General features: G+C 42.2%; 1 protein-coding gene across 2 annotated transcripts; it reads left to right on the top strand.

The window, feature by feature from the left end:
- The first annotated feature begins 16,428 nt into the window (after positions 1-16,428).
- ddrgk1 (DDRGK domain containing 1) lies at positions 16,429-19,276 on the top strand. Of its 2 annotated transcripts, none has more exons than XM_079581811.1 (8): positions 16,429-16,617; positions 17,791-17,952; positions 18,058-18,176; positions 18,259-18,360; positions 18,451-18,573; positions 18,818-18,856; positions 18,929-19,034; positions 19,099-19,276. In XM_079581811.1, the coding sequence occupies exons 1-8, from the start codon at positions 16,530-16,532 to the stop codon at positions 19,257-19,259; spliced, it is 900 nt and encodes a 299-aa protein (XP_079437937.1). In that variant the 5' UTR covers positions 16,429-16,529; the 3' UTR covers positions 19,260-19,276. The 2 variants fall into 2 exon arrangements, with proteins under 2 accessions (XP_079437937.1, XP_079437938.1); XM_079581812.1 differs by having other exon boundaries at positions 17,794-17,952.
- Positions 19,277-19,417: the final 141 nt, after the last annotated feature.

Here is a 19,417-nt window from a genome sequence, read left to right on the forward strand (position 1 = left end):
AGGACAAGCGGCTCGGCGTAATTGAAGTCTACCTAATATAAACCACCCGACTCCGCCCCGAACTTCGAACTGGGCACCTACGGGGGGAGGGCGAGTCCGAGCGGGCCAATGGGGAGGCGGCAGCGGCGTGCGTAAAGGGAGACGGGCAGACCATGCGGGGAGCGAATGGGACTGGCACAGGGGCGCTCGGTGAGGGGATGGATGGGATGGGGAAGGTGATTTATGTGAGGCGAGAGTCATTAGGCACAAAAATGGAAGGTTCCGTCTGTAGAAAATAGTCTAGACTTTAGATGTAAATGATGGATCAAGAAACGCATGACTGGGGGTTTTGTGTTTCGGGCCTGGTGCTGATTAGAAAGATAAAAGTTTTCCGTGTTCACCATTTTCAGTCATTTCGGTGCTCAGATTTCCTTCACTACATCCTGTCTCTCAAATAATGCGCAGTGATTGTTTTTTTTGCCTTGAATTAACTCCGTTGGGGATAAATCTCTATCTTAAACTCCTTTGGTAAACAGTTATATTTAAGATTTTACTAGGGGTGGGAAGCTCTGGGCACGATTCGATACACGATACATACGATAACGATAATCTCACAATACGCCGATACTGTGATAATCGATATATCGCACGAAAATAACCTATTATACATCACGATTCAAAAAATATATCTACTTTTAATCTTTATTTTAACATACTATTCATCATTTACATTTCTTTTCTCTTTCTGTGTGAATAAATGATCCCTGACTTACACACCGAAAATGAGTCCATAGATCTCTCAGAGGGATCACTTCATTTACATAAAAAAAAATCAATCCTAAATTATTTGTATTTATAATCATAAAATAATATATTTGTGTGAGTGTTTGGTCCAAGTGCTCAGAATTGTTGGTTACTTTCTGAATTCTTGATTACTATTGGCCTCTATTGACTGAAAACAGTGGAGCACTGCTACCTCATTAATATGCATGACGACACTCATTAATATGCATGACGTCATCAGGAGTATTAATATCGGAAAAAAGTATCGATATTGTACATCGTCCCGCAAAATATCGCGATATATCAGAAAATCAGTTATATTGTCCCACTCCTATTTCATTTCCTTATTAGACACTGACAGGAAGTGACATAGACAGAGGCAAACAATTTTAAGCTGTTGCCGTGCCGACCATGTTAAGTCAATGGGGTAAAGCTTCATAGCAAACTTTACCTTTTCTGTAAGCCTAAAACTTCAAATAAAAATAACTTTTCTGCCCAACCTTTCTTAATGAGAATTGCTGTTTCACGTTATACTAAAACGATAATTATTACTTAAAACAGATATTATCCATCTGAATGCCATATAAAAGCCATATTTGCAAAAGCATTACAACCTGTCCTGCACTTTAAAGGTCCATTGTGGAACTTTTTATGCAATAAAGAAAACACTTGATATTTGCGTAATTGACCTTTTCGTGACCCAGTGGATGTAGAGCTAGCACGGCGTCTTTACTTTCAATAAGGGTCGCTCCAGAACCATTAATGTTCTGTAGGTTTTATGGTGAGCAGGTCCGTCAGCAGCAAAAACCTACCAGAAACTCTAAAATCAATTGATCCTGCATAGAGGCAACAGTGATGGCATCATCCTAACCACACATACAGCCGCTGGGCCACATAAAACAATTCCATAATGCACCTTTAAATGAACTACGCTGGATTCTGGCAACACAAAAAGTGAAAAACATGAAAAAGGAAGAAAGTTTCTTCCTAAAACTGTGGCTCTGTTTGAAATGCAAAGATGATATTATTTGGAGCAGTGATCCATGAAATTAATTTTTAGATTTAGTGGCAGAGTGGAACTATAAATTGTAACGCTGATGATGTGCTTGAAACGACATATTTCAGATAAAGTGTATGTGCTGTGTGCACCCCGGTTTATAAGAAACAACAACCACAATGCAATCGATCGCCCTGATTTACTGAAACACGTGGACAGGCCATCCCTCTTTTTAAAACTATGGAGGCCTGCACTGGCACAAAAGGTACTTTGGTTTCCCCTACTACCACTACAAACATGTACAATAGGCCAGGACATGCATGTATTCTTGATCATTAACATGCACTGTCCTGACCAAATAAACATCCATCCATCCATCCATCCACACACCCATCCATCCATCCGTCCATCCATCCACACACCCATCCATCCATCCATCCATCCATCCATCCATCCATCCATCCATCCATCCATCCATCCATCCATCCATCCATCCATCCATCCATCTTCTTCCACTTGTCCGTTTCCGGGTCATGGGGGAAGCTGTTGGAGCTGCACCAGCCCCATGGCTCCTCCTGCAGGTGGTGGGTCTATAGAAGGTTCTAACTGGGCCTGTTGGTCTCTCATAAGGGGCTTCTGAACCGCTCTTTGTCTGACCCGTCACCTAGGACCTGTTTACCCTGGGAGACCCTACGTGAAGGTGGCGGGTCCAGGAGGGTTCCACATATACAATGTCTATGAAATACTTTTGAGATATTCCAACAAACATACCACCATATACCATGTACCAACTAAAGAGTGGCATAGATGTGGGGACACTGTGATGGGTCAGGACCTCACAGTGAGTTGCTGTCACTGATGATGAATTGTTTTGACTGTCTGACTCATCAAATCGGTGAGACACTGTATTTTGATGAACAGGCCAAGCGGCACGTTTTTATTCTCATTTGGTTGCGGATTGTCCTGATTGTTTGCTTTTGGGTCTTGAGCAACAGCAACTGAAAACACATTAGAGCTCTGATTCCCAAAGTGGGTGGCGGGACACTGGGGTGGGGGTCGCAAGATGATTCAGGACCATAGTTTAGATTGATTACATTGAATTTGATGTATTCTTGATCGAAAACAGCTTTTTTTAGTCCCATTAACCCAAATATCAAAAATATAGAATCTAAACAAACATCACTGAACCAGCTTTTAAATATTGTGTGTCTGAAATGATCATAAATGCTAGTTCCATTTCACAGTGGGGCGTCCTGAGTTGTTAGTACAGCAACACAAACGAGTGCCGTGTACTTATTGTTTGTGTTGGCATTCGGTCCAGGACACTGAGATTTCTGTTTAGGTTGTAAATAGCAAAGTGAATGTCAAAAATCTCTGTTGAAAGCTTGCACGTGCGCCCGCTGTATTGGTGATTACATAATACTGCAGTCCCTATCAGTGACCGATGGACATCCTCTATGGACAGTGCATCCAATTTCACCGACACATGCATATCTGAAACCATATCTGTAGATTTTCACCAAAGCGCTCATGTTACGTGTTTTTCTGACTTCAGATTGCGCCTATAACCGTTCAGAGGCCACTGGTTACCTTTGGTCATCATGGCTGTATGAGCATAAACATTTTAGGATGCGTAAACCATAATTGGATGTTTTTGCCAAGTCACTGCAAACGCGCATACACGTCTACCTTATAATTTAGCTGGATCCCGGTGGCACAAAACAGTCATTATACCTTGAACAATAAGTCGTCCATAATTCCACTTTCCAAGAGTCTCTGAAGTGGCCCCGGGAACTCTTTTTTCGCTCAGACTCTGTGTAACGCTTGCATTTGCCACGCTATCAGAGTGAGGTGAACGTCTGCCCTCTGCGGTGCGTTCAGGGGCGTTCGTACTGCAGAGCGCCGTCACGACTCGGGGCTGCGGACGCGCTTTCTTTTTTCCTACCCCCATCATGAAACCGTGTGATTGTTGTGTGAGAGAGACAGAGGGCAGCTGATTTATCACAGTTCACATTTCTAGCTTGGAATCAGAAAGAGGTGGCTTTTGCTTTTGTGCGGACTGAAAAAGCAGCTTTACCGGGAATTCTGTTGAGTTTATGGATTTAGGAGATATATTTGGGGGCATGAGGGAGTGTCATGTGTGTGCAAGTAACATTTCTTCATTATGAAGTGGCATACAGCACAGAAAGGTCACTGGTTTAAGGGTCAGACAAGCTTATTTGTCAAACTACCATATTATTAAGTGGAGTTCCCCAGGGGTTAGTTTTGGGACCAGTACTATTCATGCTCTTTCTTAGTTGTTTTATGGATTTCCTTACAACTATTTACATTTACGGCCTTAAGAAGCTGTTTAGCCAGTCGTGCCTGTCAAGATTCCTTTATCTAAACGGTCTTATTGCTTCACACATGAAATAAAATAACTACAGAAAGGCACAAACAAATGTCCATATCTATATATGTAAATGAAATACTGGAAATTGCATAGTAATTTCCAATATCCCACACTTTTGTTATTAATTCAGTTTTGTCGCAATGTATTGGGATTTGAAGTGTTAATGTATATGACCAATCACGCTGTTGTCTGCTGGACATGTATATTATGCATATTTAACTTTTTTTTTTTTTTTTTAAATTTTACTAGTTTTTGGATGCAAAACAACATCCATCATGAAGATAATGTTCATATCCAGGCTGAAAACTCTTCGTATTCACCCATACATTTGATATTGAAAGTGTTTTATCAGCACTTTTTAATGTTATGTTGATGTTTGATGGATTGATTGGATCAGATTTTCTTCTATGCAGCTGTGAAGGACTTTGAATTGCCTTGTGTATGAACGGTGCTTTACAAATGAACTTGCCTTGCCCACTAGATTATGTTTCATGTCACACAAATGCAGTTTCCTTGTTTGTGAATGTACCACGGACAAAGGCAATGGGCCTGTTCTGACTCTGATATTTGCTTCGTATTAACGGCTTAAAAACTTTTCTCACCTTTGCAACAGTGAAGGTAAAAGTAGTTCAATTGTACTGGATTACACACTGTACATCAATCTGCCACTGAGAGGAAGTTGGATCGCAGTGAGCCTGAGAATTTAACCTACGACTCCTGCGCCACATTTTGGATCATACTTTTCCCAGTGATACAAAACATGCTCCTATAACCATCTAGACAAGGGGTTCTCACATTCAGGCATGGCCTCGGGACCCACTGAGATAAAATACTGTATTTTCTTCACAAGTTATTGTTGAATAAGCATTAGATAAGACAAAAAGGCTGACATTACGATGAAGTCATTTTAAGATCGATCCGATATATACCTTTTACTGTACATACATTTCAAAAATAAATGCTGATCTAGACAGTGAGTAAAACCCCAGAGCTTTGCACAAAAAGTCATAGGCCTGCATTTACCACATGGAACAACCAGACTAAATTCTGCTCACATTTTGTTGACAAAATACAATCGACAAGTCTGGGTTGACAGAAAGCTTAGTCAAATTTGCCAAAACATTGCTTTCAAATAGTTTCAATGAAGTACTATCCTGTTTATGTTAAAAAGGCATATGTCTAACGTGAAGTGAAAGCCCGGATGGCGCCACGCCTATAGACACAGACCTTTGCCGGGCTGTGTACACATTAAACAGGCAGTAATGGCGCTGGGGGAGGGACGAGGCGTCAAGGTGAACGGCACTTCTCTAACCAGTATTTACACCACAGCGGCGGAGCCTGTGGGAAGAACGTAAACCCGCCAGCAGCAAAGGGACGAAGTGTGACGTCAGCCATTGTGCCGGCTGAAGAAGCAGCTTTAGCAGGAATTCTGTCGAGTTTATGGAATTAGGAGATATATTTGGGAGTATGAGGGAGTGTCGTTTTCCACACTCTTTCAACGTGTGTGCAAGTAGCATTTCTTTAAGTGGCATACTGTGCAAAAAGGTCACCGGTTTAAGGGTCAGACAAGCTTAATTTTTTGTCTAACCACCATATTATTAAGTGGGGTTCCCTAGGGGTTAGTTTTGGGACCAGTACTATTCATGCTCTTTCGTTGTTTTATGGATTTCCTTACTACTTCACCTATTCTGTTTTCAGGTAATCCAAGCAACATGACACCTTGACAACACTAATACATTTAAGAACACTTTACACCTTTTATTTACATTTACGGCCATAAGGAGCCATTTCGCCAGGTCAAGATTCCTTTTCCTAAACGGTCTTATTGCTTCACACATGAAATAAAATAACTACAGAAAGGCACAAACAAATACCTTACATTCTAGAACGTTTCTGTGGCTTCATTTAGGCCGACTGATGTCATGGTTGTTTGAAGGGGAAGGGGTGGGAAAGAGGATTCCTGGAGACAACGTCAAGCTCTAAGTCACTTCCTGCTATCACCTTACCCCCGCTGAAGAAAGGTGGCTACATTTCAGGGTCATCTTGCTCACTGACGGCTGTACACCGCTAGCATATAGGCGTTAAGTAGCACTCGCAAACAACTTCAAAAAGAAAAATGACTCGTTTTGTAGATAGATTGAGAGACTGTGAGATAGGATTATGACTGTTCTTATGGCTGTGTCCATACGGCAGACAAGAGGCCGAGGTGCGTTCAAGGACTCTTCCCAAGTGTCCGTCAAGGTCCCTGGGGTTAATAACTCATTAACTCCGCAGCTGAATGCCGCAACAGACATTTTACTACAGACTTCCTCCATTTCTTCACTGCTAATCCCACACAATGTGACTTCTGTCCTCTGCAAACTTTGGGATTTAATGCGGGCCATGCGCTTTGTAGTCAAACACTAGTGGCCATTTTACAATTTGGGAACAGTTTGGTTATTTGATTAAAGGCTTGTAGTGCATTAAGATTTGGGTTGCACTATATATGACGTGCTACTATTATATTTTGTTATATAGATGATATTTAGAACATGAAAAAGTGGATGTGATGAAAAGTTAGCCCAATATTGTATACAGTAATTCTAAGTTTATTATGATGATCAGCTGGATAGCCTATACTGCTCCCAAAGTGCAAGGCCCCCTTATTAATACAAAGATCCCAAATAATATGTAATGATTTTCTTCTTTAGATTTTCAGAATTTTACAAATCAAGTGGTGGTAGATGGTCTCAACATATATAGTGCTTTTCCACCTACATTAGGCACTTGAAGCGCTTTACAGAAAGAAACCACTCACCCATTCACACCAATGTACGCAGACAGTGGGGGCAGGTCAGTGAAGTGTCTTGCCCAAGGACTCAACGACAGACTGCACCAACCTTCCGATCATGAGACGACCCGTTCTACCGCCGTCACCCCTATACTGCAGTATCTACGGCCCCTCTCGTGCTCTCAGGTCAGCGGATCAGCTGCAAGTGGTTGTCCCAAAAACCAAGCGCAAACTTCGGGGAGATCGGGCCTTCCGTGGTGCCGGCCCGCGGCTGTGGAACCAGCTGCCATTAGAGATTAGACAGGCCCAGTCCCTGTTTTTAAATCTCTCCTAAAAACACACCTTTTTTCTCTGGCGTTTAACGCAAATTGATGTTGCTGCTGTTGTTTTTGTTGTACTTTTTTCCTCATATTTTTTACTGTATATATTTGTATCTGTTTCTGTGTGCCGCACTTTGGCCAACTGTACAGTTCTTAAAGTGCTTTATAAATAAAGTTGGTATGGCATGGTATCTAAATAAGAGAGGACCTAATGTATTTAAACCTCATGTTAAAGCTGCACTAAACAAGTATGTATTTGACCTTTCAGTGACCCAGCGGATGCTTGGGCAGTTAGCATAGCGCCTTACTCACTGCTGATTGAATCATGGCTGTAGTTACATATACATTCCATTTTGAAAACCTAACAGAAATGTAAAAACCTGAAATAAAATAGATCTTGAAGCATCATAGGAGCCAAAGCAAAGGCGCTAAGCTAACCACCCATACAGCCACTGGGTCACTGAAAGGTCAAATATGCACTAATAGGACCTTTTGTTTTTACATAAAAGTTGCAAAGTGCACCTTTAAGCTAGTCAAAGCAGAGCAACAACATCTTCATGGAGACGAGCTGGTGATGTCCCGCTGCCGGCAAAGTCACCAGGAGGAGGTGATCCAGCTCATTGTAAAGACAAGGGTTTTGAGGTTATTATTATCTCTCTTTTTTTTCACCAATAAAAACATCTTAATACACATAAAGAAATGAATGATTGTATTTTGTTTTCTTACTGGGTGAAATGTTAAGCTGTGTGGCTTTAAGTAGATTCTTCCTGCAGGCTACATTTGAAAATGACTGTGAGCATTTCTTGTAGTGTGATCTGTAACTTTATGACGTGTATCTGCAGCAGCCTGTCACCACCTATGTCACTACGTTGTGTTTATGTTTCACATACAAACAACATGCTGTACAACAATGTTGACAAAATTTACACTCCTCAATGTATTCACCATAAACAACGCCTACTGTAGCATGCAGCGCTCATTCCAACCAGACCCCCCGCGCGTGGAAAATGTTCTGCTACCACTTGATGCAATCGACACCCTTTTTTTCCCTTCTTTTTTCTAATATGCCACCACATAATTGCATTTTAAATTCAAATCTATTCTGGGACCGCTGAGAGCAAAGGGCACGAACTGGATATTTTCGACCAGAGCGCGATCATGTGACGTAGCAAAACTCCGCCCCGTTGGATATGACAGCGTTGTGTGACTCCAAGGCCAAGGCCGCCCCCTCTCTCCCCCCCAGGTTCAATTATTAATAAAGGATCATTATGGAAATTTTAAATAGGCCTTCTCAGAGACATAAGTTAATGTGTAGAGCTATGGGGAAGAAAGTGCAAGCAGCAAGTGTTGGTTTTACTTTCGGGCCTCACTTCTATCAATGTAATAGTGCAAGATGATTTCCTGAGTGGTGATGACATTGATTTCAAAATGTTTTGGGCGACACTTTGTTCCAGGTACAGTAGCCCCCATACGGACAACGAATCACACCACTGCATATGTGGAATCCAGCTTTGCAGTCAACATAATCGATAGGGGCTGCGGAGAGAGCAGTGATATCTAATCTGACTGGGAAAAATACAAAGCCATAGATGTATAATGCGGGTGCGGACAAAGCTGGCCAAGTCAGTTTGTCTTTAGTATCTTTAGTATGGGTGCACAGAATGGCAGCCTCGCTTTCCTCAGTCCACTCCATGGCATTTAATTGTCAGTGTCAACTTTATTCAAGCATTTTAAATATAATGAGTCATGCCTCCAGGTCCAGGCGTCTGAAATGTCCTCTGCTCTTCCCCAGAGATAAAGAGTCTGTGCTTCTCCCTCCACAGCTGCAGGATCGACCTTCCCTCAAACACACTGTATTATGCTGGGCTTTGCTGTCAAAAACACACATTCGAATCACCTTTAATATTACGCAATGCGCTTCCCCTTTGTTGCTCTGACTTGTCCCTTCCAGGCCACCGTACCCTCTCTCTCTCTCTCTACTGTCCTGTCCCCGTTCTGAGACATAGTAAAGTGTTGCGAAAAGACTGGTTACAAATTAATCCCTTTGTGCTTTCCTCTCATAAAGGACAAAGTTTACTGCCCCGTCCCGCAATCATTCATGCGAGGTTAATATTTGAGCCTAATAGATCAACTCATATTGACACACGCACACTCTCTGAACTGGACACATTGTTTTTTAAATACATATAAAACACTCATTTGCATATTGAATACATGTAAAACACTCATTGAATCGCTTATGAATCTGCACAATGCTACACAACTTGCTGCTGGGTTCACGTCTTCTTGACCTTCCCCCTTTGATTACTATTTATTATAAACTTCCACATGACTTCCGCACATATCGGTTCAGCCTGGTTTGGCCATAGTGCTGTGGTTTGAAATGAGCTCGCGTTGAAAGCGATCTGAGGGAGTGGGACAAAGGAAACAGCCTAGTGTCCTTCAGGCCAAGGTGACAGGTAGAGCAGTACACACCCCCTGACCCCTACGCCTCCCGCTCCGCTCTGTCGTCACACCAAACACTGCTCTGAGGAGTTTTTAAAGCGGGGTTCCACAGGGCTCCTTAATAGGGCCGGTGCTGTTTTTTTTTTCGTGTGCAGCAAGAGTTCCGTGCAGGATCTGAAATCAATAACAGGTTAAGTTAGGGATTTCAGATAGAGAGTTAGGAGCTAATACTTAAGCTATCGGGGAAGATCAAATAAGAAGAAATCTTCAAAAGGCATGAAGTCACAGATCAGACATTCCCAAAAAACAAAATATGCAATATGTAATATATGGCAAGTATCAGAGCTTTGATCATGTCCATAAATTAGAACAAACTTGTACACCTGGACGCTGAAATGCAAAGTTATTTAATCAAACTCTAGATTGGACATGGCGCTCGTTGATATGGTAAACGTGGCGGCCATCTTGTGACTTACCCCATATAGCCAGTAATGCAACATTTTCATTGATTCGATGGCAGAATGTGAGACACACTTATTGGTTTATTTCTTCTAAGTCTAAGTTTCTCCGTCAGGATCATTTCATTTCATTGAAATGTCTAATTGTTGTTGTTTAGCCGTATTAGCTTTGTTTTCTCCATTCACTCCCAGGATTCAGTGTTAGCATTCACTGTATCACTGTCACATGTTCGATAAATATTGGTCACGCCGTGTTAATAAGTACAGAAACACTGTTTTTAAAGTAAACAAAAGTTCCATTTGGTACGAATAGGACTGAATGAAGTGTTTGACAGAGGAAAATCCATGTACAAATGTGACATGCAGGCAAGGTCGGTCACAATGATCAAAGAGTCATGAAATAACTCAAAATAGATTAAATATAAAAACGGTTCAAGGAAATACGTGATGTTTCCATTTGATTAGAAGGGCCAGGCTCAAGATGGCCGACAGAATGACCAGTCGCTCCAATGTATTACAATGGCCATGTCCTATCTAGAGTTTAATCAGAATAGTATTCATTGCCATAGGTTCACAAACTAGGATTTTTTTCATTTTAATTAAAGATCTTTGACTGAAATGTATGTATTCATTTCTCAATACAAATTATACACCCCCCCCCCGGGCCACTCTAATGAAAAGGGCCTGGACACGCCCCTGAGCTGCAGGTCAATAATCCCGATCAGCATTCTGTAACACTGACCTTTTTCACATGCATTATGTTAATTTTCACATAGGTTGGAGATACGACTACGGTGTTTAAATGTCATGAATGGGAGACGGACTTGGAGACGTTGGGGTAGTCGGTGTAGTGGTTTGTTTATCCCAAATCAGGTGAAGAGGAGAAGACGCAGTGTGTGCAGTAACAACAAGAGTTTGTGGACATGGATCACAGCTCACATACCATCAACACAAGCAAGGACACACGAGACGGCCTGCCCTTCACCTGGACTCTACTACTACTATTACTACAACTACTACTACTACTACTACTAACAAAACTACAAATTAAAACTACAAGGCTCCTATCCTTGTTTATTCCGTTTGACCTTTGCCTTTGGTTTTTGCAATAAATCTCTAGGTCCTATATACAGCGCAGTATTTTTGGCAGCACTACTACAACCCGACTGTGACTATTACTATCACATCAGGTACTACAACCCCTCCATCTATACTACACAATTCCAGCCTGGGACGTCCCGTCATGACATGAGTGATAAGGAAACAGTAGTAGTGTCCTTTGGAGGTCAGGGAGAGCACGTGTGGAGTGGCGCTCAGGTGTGGAGGTAAAAGAGAGAGGGGACACATGAGGAAGTGGGCGGGGCTTGCGTATGTGTGTGTGGGGTGGGGAGGGGGGGGGGGGAGCTCAAGGTGACTCCCGCACGAGACCTGGAGGGGAGCTCATTCATCAATTGCAGGGTACATAGAACAAAAAAAAGGCAGGACAGGAATGCTCGTGTGCCACTGCAAATCAGAGACACAGATTGAACTTTCCGATCGAATGCACGAAACTGGTCCAACTGGTAAATCTGAACTGGATAAACGTCGGTACATTTCCATAACATGAGGCTTTCGTCACTGATTTTAGTCGCGGTGGCAAAAGTAGCCAAATGTTACTTCAAAAAGGTGAATAAACTGCCTTTGACCTTAAGACCCATATGTCAAAAAAAGCATGTTTACTAAAGCAGATGCACAGCGGCGGGCAGTGTCAAGGACTCACACGAGAGTCAGTCAAGTTCAAGGACGAGTTCAGACGTCGGAAAATAAAATCATTTAAGTTCAAAACAAGCAAAAAAGTACTTGGTGAAAATACAGTAACTGAAAGGTTGGATGTGGTTTGTAGTTATTTCTAAAGAATAGACCATAAGAAATACAATACATGTGTTTCCAATGACATCACACATAGTTCCGGAGGCCATTTTGAATACTGAAGTACTACAACATGTATCTCCACTCAGGATGAAACTGAAAGATCACTGAGTGACATTTTCATTTTTATGTAATCGTTGTTAAAAAAGACAACGGTAAAAACACGGCCCCCTCCTGGAACCGCCACCTTAACGTGGTGGAGGGGTTTGAGCACCTGAAAGATCCTGGGAGCTCTGTTGTCGGGGGCTTTGTGTCCCTGGTAGGGTCTCCCAGGGCAAACAGGTCCTATAGGTGACGGGTCAGACAAAGAGCGGGTCAGAAGCCCCTTATGAGAGACCGACAGAACCGTGAGGCCGTCCTTCTGTGGAACCACCACCTGCAGGAGGAGCCATTAGGGGCTGGTGCAATGGGATTTGGGCAGGTCCAACAACTGCCCCCGGCAACGGACAAGTGGAAGAAGATGGATGGATGGATGGATAAAAACACGGCCCACTCGTCTTTATATGATATAAACAGTAAATGTGTCAGAGACGCAGCAGCTCTGTCTGTCGAGCTACAGCAGGATTTACAAAAGATCTGCTTCACTCCTCAGACTAAAAGAGGAAACAGAAAACCTTTCTCTGTTTGTCATGTCAACAGAGTCTCAGTCTGAGTCAGTGTTTAAGCTGCTCAACACGTTAGCATGCTATCGGTTAGCAGCTGTCAACCACTGACAGCTGATTCAATCAACACGACAAACATGTGTGGCTCACATCGATGAACACTGAGGAAATACTGCAGTAACAGCTCTGACCTCTGTACATGTTGTATCTAAGGTTAGATGTTTGTGGTTCAGGGCTTTCTCTTGGAGAGGTCAGAGCTGAGCTGTTGAGCTAAATGCTAACCGGCAGCATGCTAACATCTTGAGCAGCTTAAACACTGACTCACTGGTTTCTTCACATTAGTCTCTCTCTCTGTTCTGTTATCTTCTTGAGCAATGATTACATGTACATAAAAATGTCACTGTCAATCAGTTTCATTTTCATCCGGAGCAGAGATAGTGTTACATGTTAATTCTACTTCGGTATTCAAAATGGCCACCATAAGAACAAAGGTCACATGACTGAAAAGCATATACAGACTACATTTACTCAAGGGTTAGGGTCAGCACTGTTACTACAAAGTAATTCTACTCAGAGAAAATGATGGTACAGATGAGTGAAGAGTGTGATGGCAGGTTGGTGTTTTCCGGCACCTTGTTGTCAGTTTACCATCACCATCCCGTATACGAGACATGATCCACAGCCGGCGTCGGGTCGCACTGTGGGCCCCGCGGGCGCTCTGTCCTCCTTCACCTGGAGCGCAGGATGTGACGCTGCTCCAGTTCTGCTGTGCAGAGGAGGGAAAGTGCTGATGGAGGGGTAATTTTGCAGAGAGAACAGAAATAGTATCATGCACAGGAGGCCTAGTTAGACTTAGATATGTCCTCGCAATACACAGAAATGAGACCGTACAGAGCTGTGTGTTCTCAAACTGGGGTACATGATTCATCTCTACTTTAGTCATGAAGATACTGTAGGTGTTTTTCTTGCTTAGTCGCGGTTCACACCTAGTTCTGACATCACTTAGTCTCATTTAGTTCTATTTTAGAGACCCTATTCAAATGATACTTTTGCACATCTTTGGTTGTATTTGTGAGGTCATGTGGATTGTAGTGCAGAGTCTTGAAGGACCAAGTTGTTTTAAAGCTATGTTAAACAGCTAGCTTATGAGCTAAACATTTGAGACACACAGATTTGTTCTTCAGAAACACTGACGAGGCACCAAGAGCCCCCCACACCTGCAGCACAGTGGAGCCGTCACAAGAGGCGCTACAAGAAACAAGGAAGGGGCAAACAAGGAGGTATCCGGGCAAGATTCACAGCTAAGCCACACGCTTCTTCTATCCCTACTATTGTTCTGACTAATGTACGTTCACTGGAGAAGAAGACGGATTATATTCGTCTGCTACACTCTTCCCAGAAGATGGTGAAAGACTGTTGTGGAGCGGAGGGAGCTGCGCAGGAGGAAGAGGAAGGGGGAGGAGCTGACCAGTGCAGGACACCATATCATAAATAGACCTTTGAACATGTTTTCGGGAAGCATACGTCTTTTGACCGTTGTGCGGAAAAGGTTTGTTTGGCATTTGATGAACTTTTAATGGTTGTATTCACTGGATTTTCTTGATGGAAATGATATGTTTAATAAGCAAGTGTTTTTTCACACAGGTCGATGGCCGGAAGCGCATCTTTTATTGCGTTGCCATTTGCCAACAAACAAACAAACAACGCGTCAGAGAAGCAAGTCATGTTGACACTAAAGAACATGACACTACACAGGTTTCACTGACCTCCAAAAACACGCTGCTCAGGTCGGCCCACAGCAGCTCAGGACTGACACCAAGAAGGCAAGAAGAGGCATTGGGCCCAACATAGACTGTGACTACAGTATCAAAATACTGTAGTTTGTGGGACGCTGGCAATTAGTTGGCTGCGTACAATTGTACAATGACAAATAAAGCACACACTTACTTACTTAGGATTTACAGGTAGTCCGAATTTGGTCTTGATTTAGGCCTGATGGTCAGGAAAAAAAAGGAAAAATAATTGTACATGTAAAAGTAAATAATATAATAGTAGATATTTCCTTGTGTCATGTACGAAACAGCCAATAATGATTAGGACAAAACAGGTCTACAATAATTAATAAAAATGTTTTGTTTTGTTCACAACACTGTAAACAGCCTACAATCTAAAACAGAGTTGGTGCAGCCATGAAGCCTATATAGTGGTAACTATGGTAACCGTTAACTGCTGAATTGTGAACTCAGTTCATGTTTAATATCTCTGTAATGGCTGGACCTATCCACATGAAACAAAAACTGTCACAAGGTTCTGCGTCTTCTCTCTAAGCACATAGGAACTAAAGTCACATGACCGTCTCATAAAGGTGTCCAAAAGTGGAGACAATATTCCAAATGATGTGCTTGATGTTGGTCAGAGGTTTGTTGTCCGATCACTTCCAAATAATGATCAGGGAAAACATTTGGACATTTTTCTGGTTTGGACATTTCTTTCCAAAACTGTGTCTTCAACATTAAACTGTAATTATGACTGACTGAAATTATAACATGTATTTTGAGTATGACATATTCTAGAATAACGTGAACGCAACCTCTTGCCAGCGTCCCACAAACTACAATATTAAGATGCTTTGCCAATTGCTCCTTGTTGCTCCGTTTGGGGATAAAGGTTGCATTGTAACTATCACAGTCTGTGTCGGGCCCCAATGCCTCTTCCTGCCAAAGGCCCATATAGTATAGTGTTTGGCCCACACCCAGATGAACTCAAATCTACGTCTTCCATTTTAAACTCTAGTCTCCTTCAAAACCTCATCATTCTAAATGTCACAAAAACTGCTCCACACTTCACCGTATAATAGGATATTATCCTTGTTGTGTGAACTATAGGGTGATGATATCACAGTTACAGCATCACCATTGCTATACTGCCTAAAATAGCGCCATGACTTTGACTTGTCCTTCCCCAGTGATTAAAACACAAGGAGAACCCATGAGTCAGGAGAAAAACCAAAGATAAATAGGACACTTGTCAAGCCTTCAGACATCACACATGCAAAAGGAATCATAGTTGAAGGTCACTACAGCAAATATTAGCCAATTATTAAATGTGCTAATAGTCGACCACTTATTGACCACTGTTTCATTCATTTAGAGATCTGAACAAAACAGCACGACATATAGACTACTTTGTGAAATGATGTATTTGTTGAAAAAATGCAATAAAATGACTGCACTGAATTTGATAAAGGACTGAACAGGGTTTGCAGAGTCAGCAGTGAGGTGTAGTCTGGAGAACAGTGTCATTCAGTGAGTGAAAGTCACCTTTTCGAGCTTACTCAGCGGATAACAATGACAGAGCAGCGGCGACATCTAGTGGAGGCAAGGGGCTATAGCAGCCTATCACAAATCCACATTAACCCCCGCCTGAACCGTTCACATTTTCTCCAGTTCAGCTTTACCCAAATCTAAAAGCTTCTTGACTGTCACTTGTTGTTGCCCTTTCATCATTGTTTTCTTTGTTGATGCGTTTTTCAAGAAGCTTTTAGATTTGGGTAACGCCAAAGCAGTGGAAAATGCGCTTGGTTAACAGGTTAATGAAAGTAGGCTGAATATAAAATGAAGGTATAAGTAATGGAAAAATAAAAGCGCACACATCAAGCAGTAAATAGACAAATAAAGTACTGTATGATAAATAATCATGATGGTGCAGTGCATGAGTCTGCCACTAGATGGAGACAGCGCACTCATTTTTCTGAAAGAGAGGAACTGACGCATGCGCAGTTCAACTCACAACAGTGTGGCTTAGCTTCACTGAAACATACCTCGTAATTTATGAATATACAAACCTTTAATAAGCTTTTAGTGTTTTGAGTCGCCATGGATCCGGTCTTGTACATAACAGCAGCGGTTATTTTGCTTGTCCTCATTTTTTTCGCTGTGAAAGTCCGGGGGAAAACGCAACAAGGTGCGGTAGCTTCTTTGCTAACCTGTGTATTATTGATTTGAGTACAAGGCTGATAGCTTATTTGTTGCTAACCACATGCACGATCAGACCGACATGTCTCCCAAAGTCTCGTCGTGTTACCGAGATTAAACAGTTAAACTACTGTTAGTTTAGCTTTTTGCTGATTATTTCTACTGTAGCTTCTGTCATGTGCAGAGCTAATGCTACGTCACCAAACAGCAGCTGTCAAACGAAGAATATAGTAGCGTCTACCGAAGTAAAAAATAAAAACACAACAGTAGGATATGAAGGTTAATTTATGTTTTTATTACAGTATATAAGTGTTTTTATACACTAAATTTATGTAACTGAATTTTTTACATCTGTATTTCACCAACCATATTGAAAAAGAAAAATTCTGTGTATTTTTTTTTCTTTTTTCAAATAATTAAAAAAATACTGCTCCCTATCAGCAGAATACACAGATTTTTTTTAACATTATTATTATTATTTTTTAGCTGCAAAAAAAATTGCACTGATTTTTTTTTCACTTTGGTTGGTGAAATACAGATGCAAAACACTGACGACACAGACAGGCCTGATATAAAAATACTTACTGAAAAATAATTACTGATGTAAAAGTGACGCTACTTTAAAATAATATAACTCATGTAAAGAAAAAAAAAGATGTGACCCAAATAACTAATGATAAAGTATCTAAAAATGAGTAGGTGAAAAAAAAGTAGGTGATCTAATTTCAGACATTGATTTGGTCGAACAATAAATAACTAAAACAACATAAATGTTGATATTTCCAAAGAATACACAATTAAAAGGTATTCTTACAAACTGAGTAACTGTTTTTCTAATAAAAATAAGTAGTAGTTGCACTGTCTACTTTGAGAAACAGCCAGAAAATTTCTGAATTCAGAAAAAAATGTAATTCCTTTAATACACCATGAAAGGTAAAAAAAAATTCTGAATTCAGACATTTTCTGGCTGTTTCTCAAAGTAGAGATTACTCATGGAATTGTACTTTAATAAGTATAACTACACTGTAATAAGAACGTGTTCCAGTCCAAGGAACGTAACTCTGGGGGCTGTTGAGGTTGTTAGAGCTGTCATATACTGTACGTAGGCGCATGTGAATAATGTACGGTAATAACTTAAGGCATGTTCTGTTTGTGATTTTAGCAGCTGATGTGGAGCAGCGGCGTAATGTGGTCCAGGCTGCGGTGGCCCGTCCCAGGGTTCCAGAGGAGAGGGGGGCCGGTATGCCCCGTCGGAGGAGGAACATGGCTGCTGTGATGGCCCACAGACCACGGGCAGAGGAGAGAGAGCAGGAGCAGGACCAGTGTAAGGATGGACACACATTTCAAGACTTAAATTCTGTTTTTGCTGAACTCGGTTTTAATAACAGTGAAAAGTAGGCATTTAAAAAAAAACGCTTCTTGTTCTCAGATGAGCCTGAAGATGAAGAGGACACAGAAGAGCCACAAAACCTTCAGCCCACCGTCAAAGTGGGGGCCAAAAAGCAGCGGAAACTGGAGGAGAAGCAGGCCAAGAAAGCCCAAAGAGAGGTCTGCATTTGTGTTTCTACTTTGACAGCAGTAAGCACTGATAACTCCACTCACTTATCGTCCTGGTTGAACTTTTCCACAGGCTGAGCTGGAGGAGCGCGAGGAGAGGCGGAAGATGCAGGAGCTGAGAGACGAGGAGAGAAGACAAGAGGACGAGCGGGAGAGGCAGATGGAACTCAAACAGGTCCATACTGTTGTGTTTACTCCCTGACCCGCAGTTCTACCAATGCACCGCGCTGGTGGGACAAATCGCAAATGTTGTTTTTTTCCACAGGAGGAAGCAGAGCAGCGAGCCAAAGAGGAGCAGGAGAGGAGAGAGGAGGAAGAGTACCAGAAACTGAAGGCAGAGTTTATCATCGAGGACCAGGGAGAGGAAGAGCAGCTCACTGAGGACCAGGTAACCAATCCCAACATCATATTTATATTGATAAAAACTAAAGAAAAGATGGAGCATAATCAATTATCATTCCTACACAGTGAACATTGTGCACAAATATAGCTCCACTGTTGTAATTTTGCTGAAAGAACCATGAAGCCACACAATATGACATTTGTGGCCAAGACTAAAATGAAAAATGATCTACACTCCAATCTCTAACAGTTTTACATTCAATCTCTTCCTTTCTGATTGTGCTTTTCAGTCTCGCAACCTCCTGCAAGAATTCATCCAGTACATTGAGGTAAGGCTGATTTCAGAGCTGCTTTCTTCACCCGTGTCTATAAATGAAACTGAAATGGCGTTGCCTGTGCAGAACACAAAGGTGGTGCTGCTGGAGGACTTGGCGTCTCACTTTGGGATGAGGACTCAGGACGCCATTAAGAGAGTCCAGGACTTGTTAGCGGACGGCTCCCTCACAGGTAAAGGCTTTGAATCGTTTGGATGTTGTACTCCGTGACTGACGCGTCTCGCCCCCCCCCGCAGGAGTGATCGACGACCGGGGGAAGTTCATCTCCATCACCCCCGACGAGCTGGAGTCCGTGGCCCAGTTCATGCGACAGCGAGGCCGAGTGTCCATCTCGGAGCTCGCCCAGGCCAGCAACAAACTGATCAGACTGACGCCGGAGAGCGCAGTGGCCGTGTGAGCCGATGAGACTCACCATGAACCGTGAGAGTGAAGCGCTGTACCAGAGAATCCACGCTTTAGTCACGTGACCAGCTGTTGTGATGCAGGAAATCCAGTTCCGGGAGAGCAACACAAGCTCCGGAGTTTTTTTTTTTATACCCATCGAAAGTAGCCTTT

Source organism: Gobius niger (genome assembly GCF_951799975.1).
Source record: "Gobius niger genome assembly, chromosome: 23".
NCBI lineage: Eukaryota > Metazoa > Chordata > Actinopteri > Gobiiformes > Gobiidae > Gobius > Gobius niger.

Coding starts and splice junctions, on each gene's coding strand:
- ddrgk1 (XM_079581811.1), top strand. CDS start 16,530: ATGGATCCGGTCTTGTACATAACAGCAGCGGTTATTTTGCTTGTCCTC. Junction 17,953..18,057: donor AGAGCAGGAGCAGGACCAGT/GTAAGGATGGAC, acceptor TCTTGTTCTCAG/ATGAGCCTGAAGATGAAGAG. Junction 18,177..18,258: donor CCAAGAAAGCCCAAAGAGAG/GTCTGCATTTGT, acceptor ACTTTTCCACAG/GCTGAGCTGGAGGAGCGCGA.